This window comes from Mobula hypostoma, chromosome 5 (genome assembly GCF_963921235.1).
Source record: "Mobula hypostoma chromosome 5, sMobHyp1.1, whole genome shotgun sequence".
NCBI classification, from domain to species: Eukaryota; Metazoa; Chordata; class Chondrichthyes; order Myliobatiformes; family Myliobatidae; genus Mobula; species Mobula hypostoma.
This window is the reverse complement of record NC_086101.1, coordinates 34491329-34518492: the sequence shown is the minus strand read 5'-3', so window position 1 is coordinate 34518492 and position 27164 is coordinate 34491329. Positions and strand designations below refer to the sequence as shown.

The 27164-nt window shown below is 42.4% G+C and overlaps 1 protein-coding gene across 1 annotated transcript in view; it reads right to left on the bottom strand.

Annotated features, from left to right (window-relative positions):
* The window catches only part of cdc16 (cell division cycle 16 homolog (S. cerevisiae)), a 68828-nt gene that overhangs the window by 15011 nt on the left and 26653 nt on the right, over positions 1–27164 (bottom strand). The window contains exons 9-14 of the mRNA XM_063048346.1: positions 25962–26041; positions 23174–23223; positions 18656–18729; positions 14565–14690; positions 5413–5565; positions 2624–2687 (exon numbers count right to left, since the gene is read on the bottom strand). Coding sequence (XP_062904416.1) covers positions 2624–2687; positions 5413–5565; positions 14565–14690; positions 18656–18729; positions 23174–23223; positions 25962–26041 — 547 coding nt within the window. The remainder of the gene's footprint in view (positions 1–2623; positions 2688–5412; positions 5566–14564; positions 14691–18655; positions 18730–23173; positions 23224–25961; positions 26042–27164) is intronic.

The window sequence follows — 27164 nt, the reverse complement described above, 5'->3', positions numbered from 1 at the left end:
AGTCAGACAATGACAGATCATATACCTGTAGTTGCAGAGGTTTGGTGAGATGAAAGAGGCAATTGTAAAGGCAGGGAGTATAGCAATAGAGCACTTAATGGCTCTAGGCCTGTACTTACTGGGATTTAGAATTGGCGGCGGGGGTGGGGTGGAATCTCATTGAAACCCACTGAATATTGAAAGACCTAGACATGGAGAGGGGCTTCCTATAGTGAGGGAGTCTAGGACCAGAGGGCATATCCTCAGAATACAAAGTCATTCCTTTACAACAGAGATGAGGAGGAATTTCTTTAACCGTGAATCTGTGGAATTCAATGCCACTAACAGCTGTGGAGGCCAAGTCATTTGTTACATTTACAGTGCAAGTTGATAGGTTCTGCTTAGAAAGGATGTCAAAGATTATGGGGACAAGGCAGGAGAATGGGGGTCAGAGGGATAATAAATCAGCCATGATGAATGGCAGAGCAGACTCAATAGACAGAATGGCCTAATTCTGCTCCAATGTTTTATGGTCTTATGATGTCCACAAAGCAAGGAAAACATGAAGCCCAGTAACAGTTCAGGGAAACAAACGTGGCTTATGTAAAAGCATGCTCTTGTTTTACTCCAGACTTGTCCCAAATTTTACTTAATTTTAGCTGCAAATTTGACTTCCACTTTTTCACTGCTTGGGAATTTCTTACAAACATATTCACTCTTCTGGCAAGGTTCAAGTTTCCCTGAACAATTCTGGACATTTCTCTAGCTGATGAAAATGCGATGTGTGTTTCTGTGGTAGTCCAGTGTTTATAGTTGGAAATAAGCATAATTTAATTTACTTTACTTTAAAGATACACTTTGAATAGCTTTAAGCAATACAGTATGTAGCAAAATATAAGCAAACAGCAGCAAAAATTCTGCAAGGGAGTCTAACAGTAATCCCAGGAACTGTCTCACAATGGCAGACAATTTCAGTAAGATCCTGAGGAAGGGTCTTGGCCCTAAGCGTTGACTGTTTGTTCATTTCCATGGACGCCACCTGACCCGAGTTCTTCTTGTGTGTTTTGTTTTGGATTTTCAGCATCTGCTGAACTTCTTGTTTTATAATTTCAGTAAGATGTGATAAGAGTAATAGAATTTCATGAAGATATTTTTTGTGTGCATTACACATATTCCTGCTTAACATGCAACAACAACAGGAAGTTTGATAACTTGTAGTGTGAAATACCATGACACATAATTTAGTTGCAATGACTTGCTGAAAAGCAATCAGATAAATCACTTGTGAATAGGTGTGACAGATTCTGGTAAACTTCAGTATTTTTAATAATGTGGGAACAAATTAATTACTTCCCTTCAGGCCAAAGGAGAAATTAGCTTCAAAATACTGTAAATAGAATTACTTACTTAAACTTTATTCAATCAGTATAGCAAAATGCAAGAAAGATAGTAAAGAAAGTTCATAGGTTGATTAAGTGGGCAGAGAGTTAGCAGATGAAATTTAATTGATAGAAATAGAAAACACTTGATTTTGATAAGAAGAATGAAAAAAGGCAATGAAGGACTAAAATTAACAAGGATGCAATGCTGAGCTTTATAAGGCATTGGTCAGACCCCACTTGGGAGCAGATTTAGGCACCTTATCTAAGAAAAGATGTGATGTGCATTGGGGAGGGTCCAGATAGGGTTCATAAGAATGATCCTGGGAATTACAGGGTTAATGTACGAGGAGCATAAGATTGCTCTGGGCCTGTACTCACTGCAATTTAGAGAATTGGCGGGGGGTGGGGGGAAGGATCTCATTGAAACCTAGCAAATACTGAAAGGCCTAGATTCAGCGGATGTGGAGAGGATCTTTCCTGTGGTGGGGATATCTAGTAGAGCTGAGACCATGAGGAATTTCTTTAGTCAGAGGGTGGGGAATCTGTGGAATTCATTTCCACAGATGGCCGTGAAGGCCAAGTTATTGGGTATATTTAAAGTGGAAGTTGATAGGTTCTTGATTAGTAACTGTGTCAAAGGTTACGGGGAGAAGGCAGGATAAAGGGGTTGAGAGGGATAATAAATCAGCCATGATGGAATGCGGAGCAAACTTGATAGATCAAATAGCCCAATTCTGCTCCTATGTTTTATGGTCAACATTAAATGTGGTTGCGAACTGTGTATACACAACCGTAGGTTTGCATTGCCACAGAAACAAGGCTCAGTCAAATTACAAGTCAGTGGGAAAATGGACAGTGAGAAGACTAAGTGAAAGCTAAGTAAGGTCTGATGAGAATGTATATTTTATCACCATAAAAGGATTTCAGTTAATGACCTCACCACATCTTTCAGATGTGGCACTTAAACCAAAATGCTTTTAAATACATGTCTTACATTTTTCACAAGTTCAGCTCTGTCCAGAAGGTTTATAGTTAATCAAATAGATGACTTTTGTTGAAATAACTTAAAGTCACAACAATTCTAATTGAATCTTTCAAGCATTTGCACCCCACTCCATCTTAACTTCAGTCACATCAGAAATCAACCACCACAGTGACTCTCACCAACAACAGTCAGATTGAATTAACAATCAACACTCATGGCACTCCCAGACCAGTTTACATTGAAACTCAGAAATGAAAAACAAAACAGCATTCTTTACCTCATTTCCAATTGCTCTCACTTTTTCTAATGCGTCTAGAAAATATTTCTCCGCAGTCTTCCAACTGAAACATGATTGTTAAACTAATTTTAGCAACTAAAAGCAGGTAAATTAAAACATTTGTAAGAAGTCCATTCATCCAGCTACAGTATTTTCAAAACTGTTTTTAGATCAAAAGTACCTTATCTCACTAGTTGACAGGATCCAGCATCACCAGTATCGAGCTAACCACTATCCCAAATTATGATTGTTTTGGGTGAACTAGAGTCTCGTGGGTTCCTTAAGGTTATCATAGCAGGGGTGGTAATGGGGACAAGCTCCCAATACCTGTTAAATGGTCCCAATGACTTGAGTCACGTATAGCCTTTGACAACCAAATCTAGCTCCTGGCCTTCATATATGGCTCAGCTACTACGTGAGCTCGGCGGAACTGTTGCAACTGACAGAGGAAGGGTCAAAGGCAGGTTACTGGTGCATTAAAACCAGTTGCTTCAGGCAGATGGGGTTCGTCGGCCGTGGTTGGCAGCTCATTTAGAAGGAAAACTCTGATGTCAAACCTCCACTGCCCTGCGGCTAAACCCACTCATGGTGAAGCCTACAGGAGTAAACCCAGTGGGAAAATCCAGAGCTGGAGTCCTATATTGAGTTTAACTCCTGCGACATAGCTGGTGCTAAACTGTATCGGTCTTGGCTATTCCTTTGAATTCATCAGCTGTGTGGAGAGGGGCAGCCTGCTACATGAGCAACAGTTTACTCTCCATATCGTCCTTCCCTGACTTGCTTATCACGAATGCAGCTAGGATGCAACATCCACGGTAGACCCCAACCAAGAGAGGGCCTCACATTAAACAATCTGGCCAATGGGCAGCTCTCTGATAATGCTCATAGCATTTCACAGCTATTCAGGCCATCATGCCTATACCATCAGCTCTTGGAAAGAACTTTTAAATTAGTCCCTAGTCTCTTGCTCAGTCCTCAGGTAATTTCCCGTTAAATTTCCTGAGTGCTTTTTCTACATTTAGCCATGTGTTTTTTTTTGTTGTGAAATAAAAAAAAACTCAAATAAAGATTCAATTTAAATTTGTTTAGAACATGTGTATTTTGATTCTCTGGAATTAGAGAACCTTGTAAATCAGAAAAAAATTCTTTGTGAAACTCTGACTTTGATTGTGCATTTCCCTCTTCCACTTCACTTTATTTCTTCCCAGCCTCTTGTGCCTTTTCCTAATTTCTTTCACTAGCTACATCATCAGCAACAGTAATTGCAGCTACTTCTCCCATTGAAGCAAATTGTAGGAATGAAGAGCAGAAAGAACAGCTTCTTCCCTCCTGCCATCCGATTCCTAAATGGACGTTGAAGCTTTGGACACTATCCCACTTTTTTTAATATATAGTATTTCTGTTTTTGCACATTTTTAATAATCTATTCAATATACATAGTTGATTTACTTGTTTATTTATTATGTTTTATTTTATTATTTTTTTTCTCTCTCTCTGCTAGATTATGTACTGCATTGAACTGTCGCTGCTAAATTAACAGATTTCATGTCACATGCCGGTGATAATAAACCAGATTCTGATTCTGAACAAATCCTGCCAGGAACAATGCTCCATAAGAAGGTCCTCCCACCTCACGCTTTCACCATAGACTCCTGTTAGTGGACAGGGAAGCACAGCAATATCAACTAAGACCCAGCGCCACTGCAAATTCTCAGTGTGGAGAACGTTACTGAAAATCTCAGGCAATCTCTCTACAGAATGAAAGAAAACATCTATTAGTAAGACCTATTCCAGTTCATCCCAGGGTTGTGTCAGACCAATAATATACTCAACCAGGTGACTTATGAGGTATAAGAGGATGTTTCAGCCATCTTATGGAAAAATAATAGATGACTCTACAGCTGTCCCTAATGATTGCCAAAAATGGTCACTGCCCTGAGCATGAACAACAGTCTCCATATTCACAATCTTGAATTTCTAGCTTGAAATGGAATGTGGTTAAGTCCAAAATAACTAGTTGGTTCTCCAATTTGTAATGCCTACTTCTGCATTTCGACAAGTCATAGAGTAATACAGCACAGAAGCAGCCCCTTCCACCTACTGATCCATCCTAACCACGGTTCCCATCTAATCTAGTTCCACTTGTCAATGTTCAGCACTTATCCCTCTGAACCTTTCTTATTCATAAACTTATCCAAACATCTGCTTGCTATTGCAATGATATTTACACCTTGACCGCTTCTAATACTTCTTTATCTGCTATTCTTTTCAACTACTCCATATAAAGGGAGGTGGGCTTCCTACTTCCATCATCTTCTGGAATGGGCAAACAAGGTATGGGGCAGGTTTTGATCTTTATCACTCAGGCGTCCATTCAACAAAATAGAACTAGAAAAATTAACACGACAAGAATCAGACAAGTTCTTGAATGGGAAACATTCCCCTCAGTTGGACATAAAGAGGAAAATTACAACAGGATAGACTTGATGCTCTAATTTCCGGCCACCACTAAACTAGTAACATCCACTGTAACCTCAATTCCAATAAGTACTTTAAATATACAGCACAGAAAGATGCTAACATTTGTGACCCCGCACAAAGCCACCTCCCCATTTTATCTCACCTTATTACCATTCTTTCTTGCTTATCCTGATTCTGTTCAATTGCAATTTTCCATTTGCCTCAAACTCTCATAGACAAATTCATAGGTTCTGAATTTCTGGAAGAATTTAATCACCACACAATGATTCATTGCAGACCTGCATTCTGCTAGGTTTGAACCTACTTACTCTGCATTTTGGAAAGCCACCACTCCCATCTCATGAAGAACAAAAGGGTCCTCTGGTGCTGTGCTCAAGGCCTGGCTGAAAAACCTCTCTGCCAGCTTGGAATTGTTGGTCAGTCCATACTCAAGGCCAATGTACAACATTGGTAAATGACACCTGTGGACAATTCATCATCATTAACAGTGCAGTGTCTTCTAGGAAACATAAACATCACATGTAAATAAATGGAGACATCACAGATTAGCCAACAGCACAAAAAGTTTGTGGAGTTGTTAAATTTATTTAATTCTTTAGGTTAATGCTAAGTGCAATTGACTGATTTAAAAGCAACGACAAAAACAGGGAGTGTTCAAAGAGCTACAAACACATTAAAGAATTAAACTCAAAATTTGGTAATCAGTATTGATGCGAATGACTAATTTCACTGAATGTTTTGATTTTTCAAATGACATAACAAATATGGCTTCTTTCACCAGCTGATTCCTCCAGCATTCCTGGTTTAGTGACAGGGTAGGTGTTCATCAGTTTATCTAATGTTGTTGGAATGTCATCTTGTGTCTTGAGGGGAATTACAGTAAATGGCATCTCTTTGTACTTGCACCTCTCAAAGGAGCTCAAAGTGCAAAGTCATTTTCCACTTTGGTACACAGCATCCATCAAGGCTCAGCATCAAATTCAGTGATTTCACATAACTAGCTTTTCCAGTTTGTGACGGAAACACAAGCTGAGGGTACTTATCAGGTAACATTCCACAGGCAAGGGAAGTATTAACATTTTTGACTATGTTTCCATTAGCAGAGAGTTACAAGCAAGGGGATATTACTACAAAAACATGGGCACAATCATTTAAAACTGAAATAAGTAAAAATGAGCAGAAAGGATTTACGTGGACGGTGGCACGACTAGAGGACCAGGTTGGCCAGGCTGTCTATATTCCTTGGAATATAGGAGAATGAGGAGTAACCTTATAGTTATGTTTTAAATTAAACAGATAAGGTGGATGGTAGCAGATTTTTCCTCGGTGTAAAGAAATCCAAAACTAGGGGGCCATGGATTAAAGATAAGAGGGGTAAGATTTAAAAGGAGGTGCAGCATTTTCATCCAGAGGGTAGTGCATATACCCAATGAAGTGTTTGAAACAGGTATAGTAGTATGACTTAAGAAGTACTTGAATAGGTACATGGAGTGGTGGGGTTTAGTGGGTTATGGACCAAACACAGGAAACAAAACCAGCTGGATGAGCGAGGTGGTTGGCATTTTCATTACCATTCAACCGTACAGATGTGTACTGCTAACCTAACAACATTTCACTGTATCCCATGCTGTATTACTCGATAAATATTTTTTCTCTCGGATGGTAAATCTGGATTTTTTTGCCCATCAAGTGGAGGCCAGCTCATTAGTATTCACCTGGCAGAAGAACTTGTAGGCCAGCGATTTGGGAGTGGATGGTGGGTATTTACTGATATTCTGGGACACATCTGCATCATAAAAGATAGACATCCTTGAGCACTTTAAGGTGGACAAGTCCTCAGGGTCAAAGAGGATCTATCCCAGGATACTAAGGAAAACAAGGGAGGTGATTGTTGTGGCCCTGACAAGAATTTTTGCATCTGCATTAGCTGCGGGTGAGGTGTAGAAGACAGGCGCGCAGCTGATGTCCACTTTTTTCAAAGACATCTTGGAAAAGTGTTTCTAGTGGCGTGCCACAGGGATCAGTAATGGGTCCTTGTTGTTACATAAGAACATAAGAAACAGGAGCAGGAGTAGGCCACCCGGCCCATCGAGGCTGCCCTGCCATTCAATAAGATCATGGCTGATCTGTCCGTAAACTCAGCTCCATCTACTTGCCTTTTTCCCATAACCCTTAATTCCCCTACTATGTAAAAATCTATCTAACTGTATCTTAAATATATTTAGTGAAGAAGCCTCAACTGCTTCCCTGGGCAGAGAATTCCACAGATTCACCACTCTCTGGGAAAAACAGTTTCTCCTCATTTTCATCCTAAATCTTCTCCCCTGAATCTTGAGGCAATGTCCCCAAGTTCAAGTCTCACCGACTAATGGAAACAACTTTCCTACTTCTATCTTATCTATCCCTTTCAAAATTTTGTTTGTCATGTATAAAAATTATCTAAATGATAATGTGGCCAGTGATGTCGTGGGGATGGAGCTGGACTCTCTTGACGGTGGTGTCTGAAAAGAGGATGCTGTCCAAGTTGCATGCCGTCTTGGACAATGTCCCCATCCACTACATCAGGGGTCCCCAACCTTTTTCGCACTGCGGATCAGTTTCATATTGACAATATTCTTGCGGACCGGCCAACTGGGGGGGGGGGGGTGGGGTGGGGGTGGTAGGGTTGCCAACGAACAAGAGTAGCAGTCAAATACGTTGGGTTTACCCCGAGAAAGACTACAATGACCATGAAGTCTTGTGCGGGCACCAGTGCACATGCGTGTACGTGCCGATTTTTTTTCTACAAATCGGTTTTGGCGATTCTGTGGGGGGGGTGTTAATCACGAACTTAATATAGGTGACAAGTAGTTAATACACTCAATTTCGTTTCTAAAAGATTTATCTAACGAATTTAATATTAAACACACAGTGCTTACCTTCCTCGCATGAATATAGTGATAAGTCAATTGTCAGGGGAGGACAGGGGAGCTTGAAGTAAGTGTTGAACGAACTTCCAGTAGAAGTGGCAGAAGCAGGTTCGATATTATCATTTAAAGAAAAATTGGATAGGTATATGGACAGGAAAGGAATGGAGGGTTATGGGCTGAGTGCAGGTCAGTGGGACTAGGTGAGAGTAGTGTTCGGCACAGACCAGAAGGTCAGAGATCGCCTGTTTCCGTGCTGTAATTGTTATATGGTTATATAAGTCAATAGCATCATAACATTTTAATTAATGTTTGGATATTAAACACACAGCACATATTTTCCCCGTATGAACATATAAAATCATTGCAACACACCAATATCGCTGAATCAGTGGGAGACCTGGGCTTGTTTCCCTGCAACAAGACGGTCCTATTGAGCGGTGATGGGAGACAGCGATACTCAAAGGGGGTTCCTTATGTCCAATCTATTCCGCAAGTTAGTTTTCGTTGCATTCATTGCAGAGTTATGTTGGAAATGGAAGCAACGTTTTCAGTGCATTCGTGGCTATCTCAGGATATTTAGCCTTGACTTTGATCCAGAATGCCGGCAGAGATGTTATGTCAAACATAAACACAAAATAATCTACAGATGCTGGGGTCAAAGCAACACTCACACCACGCTGGGGGAGCTCAGCAGGTCGGGCAGCATCCGTGGAAAAGATCAGTCGACGTTTCGGGCCGGAACCCTTTGTTTTTCAGCCCGCCGTCATTTGCAAGCTCGAGGAGTTGATCTCCTTTCCGCGCTGACATGAATGACGCGTGCGTAATGACATCACGTGCGATCAAGCTCAACAGTGGCCGTGACAGGGAATGAGGAAAGGTGCAGCTGACTCCTATCACCAAATCATATCGTTTCCTCGCGGCCCGGTACTGGTCCGCGGCCCGGTGGTTGGGGACCGCTGCACTACATAACGTACTGGTTGGGCACAGGAGTACATTCAGCCAGAGACTCATTCCACCGAGATGCAACACAGAGTGTCATAGGAAGTCATTCCTGCCTGTGGCCATCAAACTTTACAACCCCTCCCTTGGAGGGTCAAACACCCTGAGCCAATAGGCTGGTCCTGGACTTATTTCCTGGTGTAATTTACATATTACTATTTAATTATTTATGGTTTTATTAGTATTTAATTATTTATGGTGCAACTGTAATGAAAACCAATTTCCCCCGGGATCAATAAAGTATGACTATGGTTAACCTGATCAGCAAGTTGGCTCACGACACCGAGACTGGGGGAGTGGTGGACAGTGAGGAAGGATATCATGGCTTGCAGAGGGATCTGCATCAGCTGGAAAAATGGCAGATGGAATTTAATGCAGACAAGTGTGAGATTTTGCACTTCTGTAGGACCAGCCAGGGTAGGTCTTACACAGTGAACGGTTGGGCACTGTGAAGTGTGGTAGGACAAAGCGATCGAGGGATACGGATCCATAATTTGTTGGAAGTGGTGTTACAGGTAGATAGGATTGTAAAGAAAGCTTCTAGCACACTGGCCTTTAAAAATCAATGTATTGAGTACAGGAGATGGAACGTTATGTTGAAATTGTATAAGATGTTGGTGAGACCTAATTTGGAGTATTGTGTGCAGTTTTAGTCATCTACATACAGGAAAGACATAAACAAGGTTCAAAGAGTGCAGAGGAAATTTACAAGAATGTTGCCGGGACTAGAGGACCTGAGTTACAAGGAAAGATTGAATAAGTTGGGACTGTTTTCACTAGAACGTAGAAGATTGAGAGGAGAAAATAATGAGAGGTATAGATAGGGTAAATGCAAGCAGGCTTTTTCCTCTGAGGTTGGGTGGGCCTACAACCAGAGGTTATGGGTTAAGGGTGAAAGGTGAGGTTTAAGGGGAACATGAGAGGTAACTTCTTCAGCTAGAGGGCCGTGAGTGTGGAACAAGCTTCTAGCACAAGTGGTGCACGCAAGCTCAATTTCAATGTTTAAGAGAAGCTTGGATAGGTACGTGGATAAGCAGGGGTATGGACGGCTATGTTCCAGGAGCAGGCTGATGGGAGTAGGCAGTTTCAATGGTTTTGGCATGCATTACATGGCCCAAAGGGCCTGCTTTAGGCAGGGACCAATTAGTAGTTTTGCACAGTGGAAATTAAGTTTCACAAATCTGACTGAATTATTTTGAGGACCTGACTAGGAAAGTTGATAAGGAAAGAGCAGTAGAAGCAGTTTATTTGGACTTTAGCAAGGATTTTGAAAAGGGTTGGCATGGTAGACGGGTCCGAAAGGCTCCAGCACAAGGGATCCAAGGCATGCTGGTGAAGTGAACCTGAAACTGGCTTGGTGATAAGAGGCAGACAGCTGTCTGTAACAAGTGGTGCACCACAGGGAATGGTGCTGACAGCTGTGCTGTTCACTATCTATGCAACTTGGATGAAAATGCAGGTGGCACGATTAGTAACTTTGTAAATTACACAAAAATTGGTGCAGTCACTGATCATGAAGAAGGTTATTTAAAGATAGAGCAGGAGATAAGATAACCTGGCAAACTGGACTGTGTTGTGGTAACTAGTTCTTAATCCAGACAGCACTTTGGGAAGTCAAATTTTGGTAGGACATATACAGTAAATGGCAGGGCCCCATGGAGTGCTGACATAAGAGGGACCTTGGGGTTCAAGTCTGCAGCTCACTAAAAAAGGCACCAGAAATGGATAAGGTAGCAAGAAAGGCATGTTTGTTATCATTTTTCAAGACATCATGCAGTTATAAAGGCATATCTTTAGCAAGAACGCGATGAATCTGTGGAATTCATTGCCACAGAAAGCTGCAGAGGCCAAGTCATTGTGTGTATTTACAGTGGCGATTGATAAGTTTTGGATTAGTCAGGGCATCAAAGTTATGGGGAGAAGGCAGGAGAATGAGTTTGAGAGAGATAATGTATCAGCCATGATGGAATGGGACAGCAGACTCAAGAGCAGAATTAAGCCATTCACCAATCATGTCTTATGATCTTATGGTTAGAACATAATGTTGTAATTGTATAAAAACAGATTAGACCACACAGAATACTGCGTACAGTTTTGGCTGACACATTACACAAAGGATATGGTAGGATGTTATCCAAAATAGAAGGCTGTTGTTATGAGGAGATTGGATAGACTGGCATAATTCTCTGTGGAACATAGGAGCAGAGGGGTAACCTCACAGAGGTTTCACGAAGTTATGAGGAGCATATATAGAATAGGTAATCTTTCTCCAAGAACAGGGAAGTCTAGAGTAGAAAGCACAAGTGAGAGGGAAGAAATTTAGTGGAGATACGAAAAGTAACTTTTTCACAGATGAGTGGTATCTTGAACGAGGTATTGGAGATGGATGGTACAACTAAAACATTTAAAATGCATTTGGAGAGGTACTCAGATAATAAAAAGTACAGAGATACGGGTAAGTGGGATTTGCATAGATAGGCATCAGGGTCATCATTAAGGAGGAGGGCCGGAGGGTCTGTTTCTGTGTTGTACAATTCTGCAGTTTAGATATATTTAAAGAGTAGACACGTACCTGAAAGATCAAGAAGCTGAGCATTATGGGGAATTGGAACAGAAGAGGGGTTGAGGTCAGCAGTGATGGGCTCTGGTCATACGGAATGGCACAGCAGGTTTGACGAGCTGAGAGGCCTACTCCTACTCCTACTCATTTGTTCCTGTGATGTTTCACTGAGATGGATTACTGACTGGACATTTGATCCTGTGATGTTTCACCGAGGTGGATTACTGACTGGACATTTGTTCCTGTGATGTTTCACTGAGACAGATTACTGACTGGACATTTGTTCCTGTGATGTTTCACCGAGATGGATTACTGACTGGGCATTTGTTCCTGTGATGTTTCACCGAGGTGGATTACTGACTGGACATTTGATCCTGTGATGTTTCACTGAGATGGATCATTGACTCTGGACATTTGATCCTGTGATGTTTCACCGAGATGGATTACTGACTGGACATTTGTTCCTGTGATGTTTCACCGAAACGGATTACTGACTGGACATTTGATCCTGTGATGTTTCACCGAGGAGGATTACTGACTGGACATTTGATCCCGTGATGTTTCACCGAGATGGATTACTGACTGGACATTTGTTCCTGTGATGTTTCACTGAGATGGATTACTGACTGGACATTTGATCCTGTGATGTTTCACTGAGACGGATTACTGACTGGACATTTGATCCTGTGATGTTTCACCGAGATGGATTACTGACTGGACATTTGTTCCTGTGATGTTTCACCGAGATGGATTACTGACTGGACATTTGATCCTGTGATGTTTCATTGAGACGGATTACTGACTGGACATTTGATCCTGTGATGTTTCACTGAGACAGATTACTGACTGGACATTTGATCCTGTGATGTTTCACTGAGACGGATTACTGACTGGACATTTGATCCTGTGATGTTTCACTGAGACGGATTACTGACTGGACATTTGATCCTGTGATGTTTCACCGAGGTGGATTACTGACTGGACATCTGTTCCTGTGATGTTTCACCAAGATGGATTACTGACTGGACATTTGATCCTGTGATGTTTCACCGAGATGGATTACTGACTGGACATTTGATCCTGTGATGTTTCACCGAGGTGGATTACTGACTGGACATTTGTTCCTGTGATGTTTCACCGAAACGGATTACTGACTGGACATTTGTTCCTGTGATGTTTCACCGAGATGGATTACTGACTGGACATTTGTTCCTGTGATGTTTCACCGAAACGGATTACTGACTGGACATTTGATCCTGTGATGTTTCACCGAGGAGGATTACTGACTGGACATTTGATCCCGTGATGTTTCACCGAGATGGATTACTGACTGGACATTTGTTCCTGTGATGTTTCACTGAGATGGATTACTGACTGGACATTTGATCCTGTGATGTTTCACTGAGACGGATTACTGACTGGACATTTGATCCTGTGATGTTTCACCGAGATGGATTACTGACTGGACATTTGTTCCTGTGATGTTTCACTGAGACGGATTACTGACTGGACATTTGATCCTGTGATGTTTCACCGAGGAGGATTACTGACTGGACATTTGATCCTGTGATGTTTCACTGAGACAGATTACTGACTGGACATTTGATCCTGTGATGTTTCACTGAGACGGATTACTGACTGGACATTTGATCCTGTGATGTTTCACTGAGACGGATTACTGACTGGACATTTGATCCTGTGATGTTTCACCGAGGTGGATTACTGACTGGACATCTGTTCCTGTGATGTTTCACCGAGATGGATTACTGACTGGACATTTGATCCTGTGATGTTTCACCGAGATGGATTACTGACTGGACATTTGATCCTGTGATGTTTCACCGAGGTGGATTACTGACTGGACATTTGTTCCTGTGATGTTTCACCGAGATGGATTACTGACTGGACATTTGATCCTGTGATGTTTCACCGAGGTGGATTACTGACTGGACATTTGTTCCTGTGATGTTTCACCGAGATGGATTACTGACTGGACATTTGATCCTGTGATGTTTCACCGAGATGGATTACTGACTGGACATTTGATCCTGTGATGTTTCACCGAGACGGATTACTGACTGGACATTTGATCCTGTGATGTTTCACCGAGGTGGATTACTGACTGGACATTTGATCCTGTGATGTTTCACCGAGATGGATTACTGACTGGACATTTGTTCCTGTGATGTTTCACCGAGACGGATTACTGACTGGACATTTGATCCTGTGATGTTTCACCGAGATGGATTATTGACTGGACATTTGATCCTGTGATGTTTCACCGAGATGGATTACTGACTGGACATTTGATCCTGTGATGTTTCACTGAGATGGATTACTGACTGGACATTTGTTCCTGTGATGTTTCACTGAGATGGATTACTGACTGGACATTTGTTCCTGTGATCTGTCACCGAGATAGATCATTGACTGGATATTTGCTACTTCTCTCTGCCGATCCTCTGCCAATGACTATTCCTGTTCCACACTTCTTGCACCAGAACCATTTTTTCGAGGATATGTCTCTTTTCTCTAACCACTGCCGCAAATGTCTTACATCCAAGCAAATGCACAGAGGCTCAGATTAACAGTCGTAATATAATGGAAGTGAGAGCACATCTGCTGATGGACTCAAGAGAGTGTGGTACCAACAAGTACCAACTGCATTACTGAAGGGTTAGCAGAAACTTTCTTTCAAAAACACATTGTTATGTTAGTTTCTGAAACACATTGGCAGATTGTGCCAACAAAGTAACTAAGGCTTCAAACCAGCATTGTAAAATCAAAAGTTGCCAAACAAAAAGACAGACATGAGAGATCTTGCAGATACTGGAGATCTGGATGAACACACTAATGAAATCAGCAGGTCAGGCGGCATCTATAGAATGAAATGAACAACTGAATTTCTAGGCCGAGACCCTCCATCAAGACATCAAGCAATGACATGTTGTGTTAAAGACATTGACTGAATGCAGTATGGAGTAGCACCTACCCTTTCATTAGCTGAGCCGCAGTGAAGTAGGCAGCCATGGCCTGGTCATGTTCACCTTCCACTGCAAATGAATGGCCATAGGCGATCCAAGCCGGACCATAGGTTCGCTCAAGGGTAGTGGCTTTACTGAGGAGGTTAAATAAATACTGTTAGAAACAAATGCCTATCTATTAGCATAGGCCGCGACACAAATCAGGAAGTGAGGTCTCAAACTTGTACAGCAGCAAAGGGCATGGCAGTTCAGCACAGAAAAAGGCCCTTCAGCCCATCATGTTTGTGCTGATATGCCCATTTTAATTAAATCCACCTGCCTGCATATTACTCCATTCCCTACCTGTTCTTCTGCCTTTCCAGACACCTACCACTTTCACTGTAAAATACCTTTCTCGTAAGTCTCCTTTAAACTTTCCCCCTTTCACCTTAAATTTATGCTCTCCACTTTGGGAAAACATCCAGACTATCTACCATGTCTGTGATTCTCATTGTGTTATAATCGTGTCCCCCAGCCTCTGAAGCTTCAATGAAAATTATTCAAGTTTGTTCGACCTCCTCTTATAGCTAATACTCTCTACTCCTGGCAAAATCCTGGTGGATCTCTTCTGCATCCTCTCCAAAGCCTCCACATCCTTCCTGTAATGGTGATCGGAACCACACATGATTCTCCAGGTGAGGCAAAGATTTTTGCAGTAGCGGGGTTAATAACTTTGCTGATGACACAAAGGTTAGGGGTGTTGAAGATAGTGTGGAGGGCTGTCAGAGGTTACAGCAGGACATCGAAAGGATGCAAAACTGGGCTAAGAAATGGCAGATGGAGTTCAACCCAGATAAGTGTGAGGTGGTTCATTTTAGTAGGTCAAAAATGATGGCAGAATATAGTATTAATGGTAAGACTCTTGGCAGTGTGGAGGATCAGAGGGATCTTGGGGTCCGAGTCCATAGGACACTCAAAGCTGCTGCACAGGTTGACTGTGTAGTTAAGAAGGCGTATGGTGTATTGGCCTTCATCAATCGTGCAACTGAACTAAGGAGCCAAGGGGTAATATTGCAGCTATATAGGACCCTGGTCAGACCCTACTTGGAGTACTGTGCTCAGATCTGGTCGCCTCACTACAGGAAGGATGTGGAAACCACAGAAAGGGTGCAGAGAAGATTTACAAGAATGTTGCCTGGATTGGGGAGCATGCCTTATGAGAATAGATTGAGTGAACTCGGCCTTTTTTCCTTGGAGTGACGGAGGATGAGAGGTGACCTGATAGAGGTGTATAAGATGATGAGAGGCATTGATCGTGTGGATAGTCAGAGGCTTCTTCCCAAAGCTGAAATGGCTAGCACGAGAGGCCACAGTTTTAAGGTGCTTGGAAGTAAGTACAGAGGAGATGTCAGGGGTAAGTTTTTTTTTTACACAGAGAGTGGTGAGTGCGTGAAATGGGCTGCCGGCGATGTTGATGGAGGCGGATACGACAGGGTCTTTTAAGAGACTCCTTGATAGGTACATGAAGCTTAGAAAAATAGAGGGCCACAGGTAACCCTAGGTAATTTCTAAGGTAAGGACATGTTCGGCACAGCTTTGTGGGCTGAAGGGCCTGTATTGTGCTGTAGGTTTTCTATGTTTCTATGCAACATGACTTCCTTTTATACTCAATACCCCAAATGAAGAAGGAAAATATATGATGTGCTTTCCTTACCACGTTATTGACTTGTGTTGCTACTTTTAGGGAGCAATAGACTTGTACTCTGTGTATCAATGTTCCTACGGCTCCTGCTATATATTGTATACATCCCTCTTACATTTTCCTTCCCAAAATTCGCTTCACATTTGCCTGGATTTAAACTCTATCTGGTCTGCATCCTACTGAATCCTTTGATAACCTTCATCATTATCCACAAATCCAGCAATAATTGTGTCATCTGGCAACAGATTTTGAGTAAGAGTAACACACCACGACAACTACAAAACCAAATCAGAATCCAATTTATTACATCTAGATGGATCCCATGTGCCTTAATCCTCTAGATCACCCCACCACAAAAGAACTTGTCACGTGTTTTTCTAAAGCTGATACAGACGGCATCCACTGACCTATGCTCAATGATCTTGAGCGTCTACTCAAAAATCTGATCCAGCTTTGTATGACGTGGCCTCCACTGCACAAACCCATGTTGACTTTACCTTACAAGTCTAAATGTTTCTGGATGAGAGTAGATCCTTTTGCTAAGAACCTTCTTTAATAATGTCCCTACTACTGATGAAAGGCTCACTGTCCTGTAATTTCCTGGTTTGTCTCTATTGGTTCTTAAAAAGAGGAATAACTTGTGGCGAAAGAGAATGCAAAGATCTTTACAAATGACCCCAGCAATCTCCTTTCTTGCCTCTTTCAGTAACCTGAGATAGATCGCCTCAGTCCTGGATACTTATCCATCTTAATGTTCTTCAAAAAAACACAAAACAACTCGTTTTGAAGAGTTTGAGGAAATTTGGTTTGTCACCTAAAACACTCAAAAATTTCTATAGATGTACGATGGAGAGAATTCTGACAGGCCGTATCACTGTCTGGAATTGGGGGGAGGGGTGCTACTACACAGGATTGAAAGCTACAGAAAGTTGTAAAACTAGTCAGCTCCATCACGGATACTAGCCTCCACAGCATTCAAGACACTTGCAAAAAGGCAGCATCTATTATTAAGGGCCCCTACCAGGGATATGCCCTGTTCTCATTGTTACTGTCAGGAAGGAGGTACAGAAGCCTGAAGGCACACACTCAGCGATTCAGGAACAGCTTCTTCCCCTCTGCCATCCGATTTCTAATTGGACAGTGAACCCATGAACATTACCTCACTTTTAAATTTCTCTTTTTTTGCACTACTATTCTTAATTTAACTAATATATATATATTTACTGTAATTCATATTTTTCTATATTGATCATGTATTGTATTGAACTGCTGCCATTAAGTTAAATTTCACGACATATGCAGATGATATTAAATCCGATTCTGATCCTGCTACCTACAAGCCTTTGAATATCAGCTATGCTGCCCTGATCTCATTATCCTTCATGTCCTTCTTGGTGAATAACAATGCAAAGTATTTGTTTAGTCCCACCCTCTCACCTGTTTTTTAAAAATTTGCATTAAATGCCTTATGATTCCCTAGTCCTACTCACAAAAGACATTTCAGAGGAGCTTTTATACTTCCTGATTCTCTGTTCTTATTCCCCAAAGGCCCTGTTTGATTTTCAACTCCTTACATATGCGTCATATTTTTGTTTTGACTAAGTGTGTAGCACCTTTCATCATCCACGGTTCACAAACCCTGCCATCCTCAACTTCCTTCATGTGGAGTTACTCAATAAAAGCTACTCCTAATCTACTCTCCCAAACTCCCGTCTAATTCAATTGCAATTAGCCTTTCACCAGTTTAACCTAAAGAGGAGCATAAACTTTTCAAAATAAACAGAAGAGTGGGTAGGAAGATAACTTAAAGATATAGAGAAACAAAGCACTTTCTTGGAGAACCAACAGGCTGCTTTCTGCTTTATAAAATCCTAAACAGTCAATAGCGTATCTGGATATCGGATGTATGGAACAACTCAAACATGGGTACAAGAATTGACAATTCCAAAGGACCCCATCACCAGTCTATGTCATACTGTACTATAGTGCACAACCCTGAGCAGCATTGTAGGACACCCAGCTGCCTCAGTGTTGTTACACACCTCACACAGGGTCAAGAGGACATTCAGTCTCTTGACAAACCTTCCCCCCCGAACCCCCCGCAATATGCCACAGTTAATCTGCCCCTAAGACAATGTGTCCTGGATCCATAATCCTCTCACCAAACAACAATACACCAATTCCTGTTTGGAAGTTTTAAAGTAAGCCTTAGAATTTGGGGAAAGGAATTCCTTTGTGTGAGAAAGTGCTTCTTAACATCATCACTAAACACCTGGTCATGGGAGTCCACTTTTTCAGTAAAACATAACCAAACCTACAAAATAATTACTAAAATAAAATGAAAACCTAGAAGAAAAAATGTGTTTATGAAACTACAAAACCATTGTAAAGGACCATGTAACACAACTGCATTCCCACCTGAGGTATCTCCTGGCGTGTTCGTTTTTGTGGCCAACCATGAGGTAGTAACAACCAACCGCAAACCAGGACACCTGCTCAGCAAGAGGCAAGAGAAACAGCATTTTTTTCTCAGCAGCCAGCAATCAGCATAAGCAGTCTTACGTTGGTGACGCATTGTGAGGTTTAAAAAGAGCTTGGGTATTTTTTGGCTTTTTTCTCAGCGCGGGGCCAATAAGGAGGTGTGAGGCATTGTTAAAGTGGTCCGACTTCAGCTCAACAGGCTTGGGCAAGCACAGATGGAGGTTCTAAGTAAGTAAGAAAATAAAACATTACTAACAGTTTTTTCCCCACCTGTTCGCACATAGCTAGTGTGCTGAGAATGGATCTGGATGTAGTGATATGTTCCTTGTGTGAGATATGGGAAATATGGGAGACTCCCCAGTCTCCCTGATAACCACATTTGCCGCAGTTCCATAGAGACCGTGTTAAGGAACTGGAGCGGTAGCTCAATGATTTTCAGCTCAAAAGGCAGAATGAGGAGAAAAAAGGATAGGAGCTACAGGGAGGTAGTCACCCCTAAGTTGCAAGAAGTAGGTTCCTGGGTGACTGTCTGGAAAGGGAAATCAGCAGCCAGTTGAAAGTATGCCCGTGGCTGTTCCCCTCAATAATAAGTATACTGCTTTGGACACTGTGGGAAGGGGGGGGGGGGGGAATGACCTTTCAGGAGAAGCCGCAGCAACCAAGTCTCTGGCACTGAGTCTGGCTCTGTGGCTCAAAAGGGAAGGGGTGAAAGTGGAGTGCAGTAGTGAATGGGGATTCCATAGTTAGAGAAAACAGGAGATTCTGTGGATGTGAAAGAGTCACTCAGATGGTACGTTGCTTCCCTGGTGCCAGGGGCAGGGATGTCTCAGATCGGGTCCACTGCATTCTGAACGGGAAGGGTGAAGATCCAGAAACCGTGGTACATATTGGTACCAATGCCGCAAGTAGGAAAGGGGAGGAAGTCCTGAAGTGAGAACATAGGGAGTTAGGCGGAAAGCTGAAAAGCGGGACTTCCAGGGTAGTAATCTCTCGATTGCTGCCTGTGCCACATGCCAGTAAGGGTAAGATTAGGATGATTTAGCAGGTGAATGTGCAGTTGAGGAACTGGTGCAGGGGGCAGGGTTTCAGATTTCTGGGTCATTGGGATCTCTTCTGGGGAAGGCACAACCTGCACAAAAGGGACAAGTTACACCTGAACCCAAGGGGGACCAATATCCTTGTGGGCAGGTTTGCTAGAGCTGTTGGGGAGGGTTTAAACTAAAGTGTCCCTCTCAACCACATTCTTCTGCCTTCCCCCATAACCTGATTAATCAAGAACCTATCAACCTCAGCCTTAAATATACCCAATGACTTGGTCTGCAGAGTCATCCAAGGCAAAGAATTCTACAGATTCACCACCCTCTAGCTAAAGAATTTTTTTGTCTCTGTTCTAATGAATGCCCCTCAATTCTGAGGCTGTGCCCTCTGGTCCTGAACTCCTCATCTGTAGGAAAAATCCTCTCCACTCTATCAACCTTTTGATAGGTTTCAAGGAGATCCTCCCTCATTCTTGATAGGATGCAAAACTGGGCTGAGAAGTGGCAGATGGAGTTCGATCCAGATAAATGTGAGGTGGTTCATTTTAGTAGGTCAAATATGATGGCAGAATATAGTATTAATGGTAAGACTCTTGGCAGTGTGGAGGATCAGAGGGATCTCGGGGTCTGAGTCCATAGGACACTCAAAGCTGCTACGCAGGTTGACTCTGGGGTTAAGAAAGCATACGGTGCATTGGCCTTCATCAACCGTGGGACTAAGTTTAAGAGCCGAGAGGTAATGTTGCAGCTATATAGGACCCTAGTCAGACCCCACTTGGAGTACTGTGCTCAATTCTGGTCGCCTCACTACAGGAAGCATGTGGAAACCATAGAAAGAATGCAGAGGAGATTTACAAGGATGTTGCCTGGATTGGAGAGCATGCCTTATGAGAATAGGTTGAGTGAATTCAGCCTTTTCTCCTTGGAGCAATGGAGGATGAGAGGTGACTTAACAGAGGTGTACAAGATAATGAGAAGCATCGATCGTGTGGACAGTCAGAGGCTTTTTCCCCAGGGCTGAAATGGCTAGCACGAGAAGGCATAGTTTTAAGGTGCTTGGAAGTAAGTACAGAAGAGAGGTCAGGGGTAAATTTTTTACGCAGAGAGTGGTGAGTGCGTGGAATGGGCTGCCAGTGGCAGTGGTGGAGGCGGAAACGATAGGGTCTTTTAAGAGACTCCTGGATGGCTACATGGAGCTTAGAAAAATAGAGGGCTATGGGTAAAGCATAGGTAGTTCTAAGGTAGGGACATGTTTGGCATAGCTTTGTGGGCCGAAGGGCCTGTACGTTTTCTATGCTTCTATTCTTCTAAACTCCAGCGAGTACAGGCTTAGAGCCATCAAATGCTCCTACTTTAACCCTTTCATTCCTGAGATAATTCTTGTGAACCTCCTCTGCATCCTCTCCAGCGCTAGCATATCCTTTCTTAGCTAAGGGACTCAAAACTGCAGACAATGCTCCAAGTGTGGTCTGACCAATGCCCTATAAAGCCTCTGCATTAAATCCGTATTTGTGACCATTTGCAACCCTGCTGGTTCTGTTTCCAGATAAGTAGAACTTAACAGCATGGTAGTTTGCCCATCGGGCTCATGCCAGTGTTTATCTCTCTGTGAACTTCTTTCCAATTCACCTTCATTCTTTTCCCATGAATGTATCACTTCTCCTCATGTTAACCCTGCCTGATCCAATTTACTGGCACCTACGGAGATTGCAGTTCCGGAGTTTCCATCATTTATTTTCATAAGACCTAAGAGCAGAATTAGGCGACTTACCCTGTCAAGACTGCTCCACTATTCCATCTCAGCTATCTGTACTCGCTGGAGTTGATTAGATTGTGACCAAGAATTGATTATGGCCTTCAGGAAGTGGAAGTCAAGGAAATACACACCAGTCCTCATTGAGGGATCAGCAATTTCAGGTTCCTGGGCATCAACATCTCTAAGTATCTATCACACTGGTGCCATTACAAAGAAAGCATGACAGCGGCTATATTTCATTAGGAGGTTGAAGAGGAGACTCTTGCACATTTCTAGGTATACCGTGGAGAGGATTCTAATGGTTGCCTCTAGTATGGAGGGGTTACTGCACAGCATTGGAAAAAGCTGCAGGAAGTTGTAAACTCAGCCAGCTCCATCACGGGCACTAGCCCTCCCAGCATCGAGGATACCTTCAACAGACAATGCCTCATTAGGTGGCATACAATGTTAAAGACTTTCATAACCAGGTCACGCCCTCTTCTCACTGGTACCATGAAGAAGGAGGTGAAGGAGCCTGAAGACACACACTACACGTTTCAGGAACAGCTTCTAACCATCCACCACCAGATTTTTGAATGGACAATATTGCAATATTTTTTACCTCTTTTTGTACTATTTATCTAATTTAATTATTTGATATATACGTGTATTGTAATTTATAGCTTTCTTATTATGTAAGCGCTGTACTGCTGCCGCAAAGCAACAATTCCCACAACATATGCCAGTGATTCTGATTTTGTTTAGGAGAATGAGGGTGGACTCACTGAGGCCTATCGATAGTGAAAAACTGAAACAGAGGGCACGGCCTTAGAATAGAGGAACTTCCATTTAGAACAGGGGAGGAATTTTTTTTGCCAGGTGGTGGTGAATTTATGGAATTCATTGCCATAGCTGTCTGTGGAGGCTGTCATTGGGTGTATTTAAAACGGAGGTTGATAGGTTCGTGATTAGTCAGGGCTTAAAAGGTTACGTGGAGAAGGCAGGAGAATGGGGTTGCGAGGGATAATAAATCAGCCATGGTAAAATAACAGAGGAGACTCAATGAGCCGAATGGCCCTATGATTTATGGTCAAATTGTGTAAAGAGGAGCCATAGATCCCAGTACTGGCCCAGAATTACATGGCTGATCGATCTACACAAGGCTCAACCCACCTCAAAACTTGGGGGTGAGAAAATGACCCCAGTACCTGCCGATCACTTGATCACCATCACCGGGTGAAAGTGCAGGCAACAAGCAAAGGCAAGTTATAGCTCAACTGTGATGTACAACACAAGCAAACACCCACATACTTGGTAATTTCTGGTCATGGGGATCAACATCGAGAGAGATAAACAACACACACACACACAAAATGCTGGAAGAACTCAGCAAGTCAGGCAGCATCCATGGAGGGGAATAAACAGACAACGTTTCGGGCCAAAATCCTTCATCGGGATTCCAGATGAAGGGACTCAGCCTGAAACATCGACTCTTTATTCCACTCCACAGATGCTGACTGACCCACTGATTTCCTCCAGCATTCTGTGCATGCTGCTCTGTACTTTCAGCATCTGCAGAAACTGTTGTGTTTAAGAGAGATAAGCAGAGTGACAGAAAGGGAAAACAGTGCATGAATTGTGAATGAATTTTTGCATGAATATTGTGATTGAAAAACAACTTACCGGATTATTAGGGTACAAATCCACCAACTTGTGTGCAAGGTAGAAGAGTTCTGAAAAACAAAGAACAATGCAAAGAAAGAGTTAATTTATGCAATTCTGTTTACAATTAGAAGCAGTGGGAAGGTAATGATTCTGCACCAAATGTCAGAGTCAATCGGAGGGAGGGAACTGGCACCAGGTTTAAATATTGGACAGAAGGAAAGAAGAGGGAGTCTCAGTATGTAGTGTTGAGCGGTCAAGTGCTCCTTCACCAGTGGCAGAATCAGAATCGGTCAGGTTTATTATCACTGGCACATGTCGTGAAATTTGTTAACTTAACAGCAGCAGTTCACTGTAATACATAATATGGAAGGAGGAACATATATAAATAAATAATCAACCAATTACAGTATATGTATACTGAATAAATTAAAAATCGTGCAAAAATAGATGTAACACACTGTAAGGTTTCACCGCTAATATTATGGCTTCTCTATAATGTTCCACTGCTAAGGTAGTGGTTTCTCTGCAGCACCAATGTTTGGGTTATGACTAGAGATAACAGGGCATGTTAGCCAATGAGCAGGATGTTGTCCTTTCTTGTGTGTCTGTGAGCAGGGATTTTGCCGTCTTTGCTCGGGGAGCGATGAAGAGAGAAGACACGAACGGAGAGAGTTGGTAGACCGCCGGATGGAGTGGACTGAAGAGCACAGGTCTGAGGGTCGGCTACGCTCAGAGGAGGTCAACAGGAACAAATGGACGACGATGTGAGTGCCAACGTTTGCACATTAAACTGTTTCATCAGAGTGGGCCCTTTTCTTTATTTTGTTTCTTTATTAACCATATAGTCATATCAAGAATTATAAAGCTCAATCATTTAATCACATATTGTATAATGTTTGTTATTTCGTGGTACTGATTTGCAAAGGGGACACATTGTGCAGCATCCAACCAAACGAGATTTCTTAAATTTGTCCGGGCCGGGGGCTATCATCCCCTAGGTTAAGCCGCTAGCCAAACCGAGGGTTACACAGAAATAACATATATTTTAAAAATGAGGTAGTGTTCACTGATTCAATATTCATTTAAGAATTGGATGGCAGAGGGGAAGGAGCTGTTCCTGAATCACTGAGAGTGTACCTTCAGGCTTCTGTACCTCCTACCTGATGGTAACAGTGAGAAAAGGGCATGCCCTGGGTGCTGGAGGTCCTAAATAATCGAAACTGCCTTTCTGAGACACCACTCCTCGAAGATGTCCTGGGTACTTTGTAGGCTAGTACCCAAGATGGAGCCGACTAAATTTATGACCCTCCGCAGTTTCTTCGGTCCCGTGCAGTAGCACGCCCACCCCATACTAGACAGTGATGCAGCCTGTCAGAATGCTCTCCACGGTACATCTATAGAAGTTTCTGAGTGTATTTGTTGACATACCAAATCTTTTCAAACTCCTAATGAAGCTTAGTTGCTATCTTGCCTTCTTTATAGCTGCATTGATATGTTAGGACCAGGTTAGGTCCTCAGAGGTCCTGACACCCAGAAACTTGAGGGTGTCTCTCTCCACTCCGCTCTCAGCTCACTCTCTCCACTTCTGATCCCTCTATGAGGATCGGTATGTGTTCCTTCGCCTTACCCTTCCTGAAGTCCACAACCAGCTCTTTCATCTTACTGAGGGCAAATAAGGATAGACCATTCCCTGGAGCCAAGAGCCTAAAGAGCAGGTGTCAGGCAGACAACAGGAGGCTGATGCAGTGCATACGTGTATCTGAAACATGATAGATTAGGCAGGAATTCTGGTACGTCACCAAAGGCTGGAAAATTTCTGTAGATGTACTGTGGAGAGTATTCTAACTGGTTGCATCACTGCATAGGATCGAAAGGTTGCAAACTCAGCCACCTCAATCATGGGCACTCATCTCCTCCAGCATTGAGGACATCTTCAAAAGGTGATTCCTCAAAAAACTGTTATCCATCACTAAGGACCCTCCTATTATCCAGTACATGGCCTCTTATTACTACCATCTGAGAGGAGGCAGAAGAACCTGAAGACACACACTCAATGACTCAATGTTTTAGGAACAGCTTCTTCTCCTCCACTATCAGACTTCCAAACGGACAATAAAACTAACCTCATGAACACTACCTATTTCTGCTCTCTTTCTGCACAAATTACTTGATTTAACTTCTTAATATTTTTCTTACTGTAATTTCTAGTTGTTTATTGGACTGTAGTGCTACTGCAAAACAAATTTTGTGACATGCACTCAGTGGCCACTTTATTAGGTACACCCTGCTGCTGATGTAGCCCATTCACTTGTGCATGCGGAGATGCTCTTCTGCACACCACAGTTGCAGTGTGCAGTTATTTGTTACCATCGCCTTCCTATCAGCCTGAACTAACCTTGTATTTCTTTTCTGACCTCTCTCATTAACAAAGCTTTTTCACCCACAGAACTGCCGCTCACTGAATGTTTTCTCTGTAAACTCTGGAGACTGTTGTGAAAATGCCACGAGTTCAGCAGTTTCTGAGATACTCAAACTGCCCAGTATGTATCTAACAATCATTCCACAGCCAAGATCACCTATCATTTCTTCCCCATTCTGATATTTGGTCTGAACAACAAATGAACTTCTTGACCACGTCTGCATACTTTTATGCATCGAGTTGCTGCCACGTGATTGGCTGATTAGATATTTGTATTAACAACCAGCTATACAGGTGTACCTGATAAAGTGGTGACAGTGTGTACGTCAGTGATATTAAACCTGATTCTGATAAATGAAGGTAACGAAGACATGATAGGGTTCCTACCATTTGCTTTGTTCAGTTCCACCAAGGCTCCAATGTGCACTGGAAGCAGCACAGCATGATATGGATCTTTATTCATCACCCTGGTAAAAGACAACAAAGTAAACAGCTCAGGTTATCAAATTAACCTACCTTCAAAGGGATTAAAAATTATGAAATTCCTTCCGCATTACATAAGCAGGAGTCGGGCAGAGGGCACAGGGTGGCACTCTCAGCCATGGCAGTAAGTCGTGGTTTAACTTCCTCTCCAAACCTGGCACAGCAAAATCCTAAAATTTATGGCAGTGCAGAGAGAGTGCTGCAACATCCAGTGTCAGCTTTCAGGGAGTTGTTTAGCCTCTAAAGATAGTCATAGAAAAGTACAGCACAGGAAAAGGCCTTTCATCCCATCTAGTCTATGCCAAACCATTTAAACTCCCTATTCCAATAGACCTGCGCCAGGAACATCGCCCTCCATACCCCTACTGTCCGTGTACCTATCCAAACTTAAAAACATTGAAATTGAGCTTGATTCTACAGGAAGCGCTCATGGAGTGAAGTTGTCTCTGGCTTTGCTCCATTCCCGTTATCTTTTTTAACCTACGATCTCCTTGACCTAATCAATTTTATCTACACCAAAAGATTTATTCTATCTTACTGATTTTTTCTTAAATTGCAACTCTGGAATTTAAAGAAATGAGCAGAAGATCCAAAGCCAAAGATGGGAAAGATTCTGACGGGAACGGAGGAAAAAAGAAAGGTGACTCTAAACAGACAGAGCTATCTTATGAGGTTATGATGAAGTTTCTAGAGGAAAAGTTCGAGGAACAACAGGAAAATTTATCTGAAAGTTTATCTGCTAAATTTGAACAACAACGTCAAAGCCTTAATGAAGATTTAAAATCCATCACGGAATCTCAGAAATCCCTGGGTTGTGAAGTTCAAAAACATCGAAGTAAAATCTCTGAACTGGATATTAAATCTCAGAAGACGGATTCAAAAGTCGAGAACTTAGAGCAGAATTTAGCTTCGACTATTAAACAACTGCAACACTTTAAATCCAAAGTCATCGATCTTGAAAGTCAATCGAGAAGACAAAACTTATGTATAATTGGTCTACCCAAGATGGTGAGGTTAGAGACCCTTCAATATTCTTTGCTGAACTTTTAAAGGATACATTCAGTTCAGTTTTTCCCAACGAGCCTCCATTACTTGACCGTGCCCATC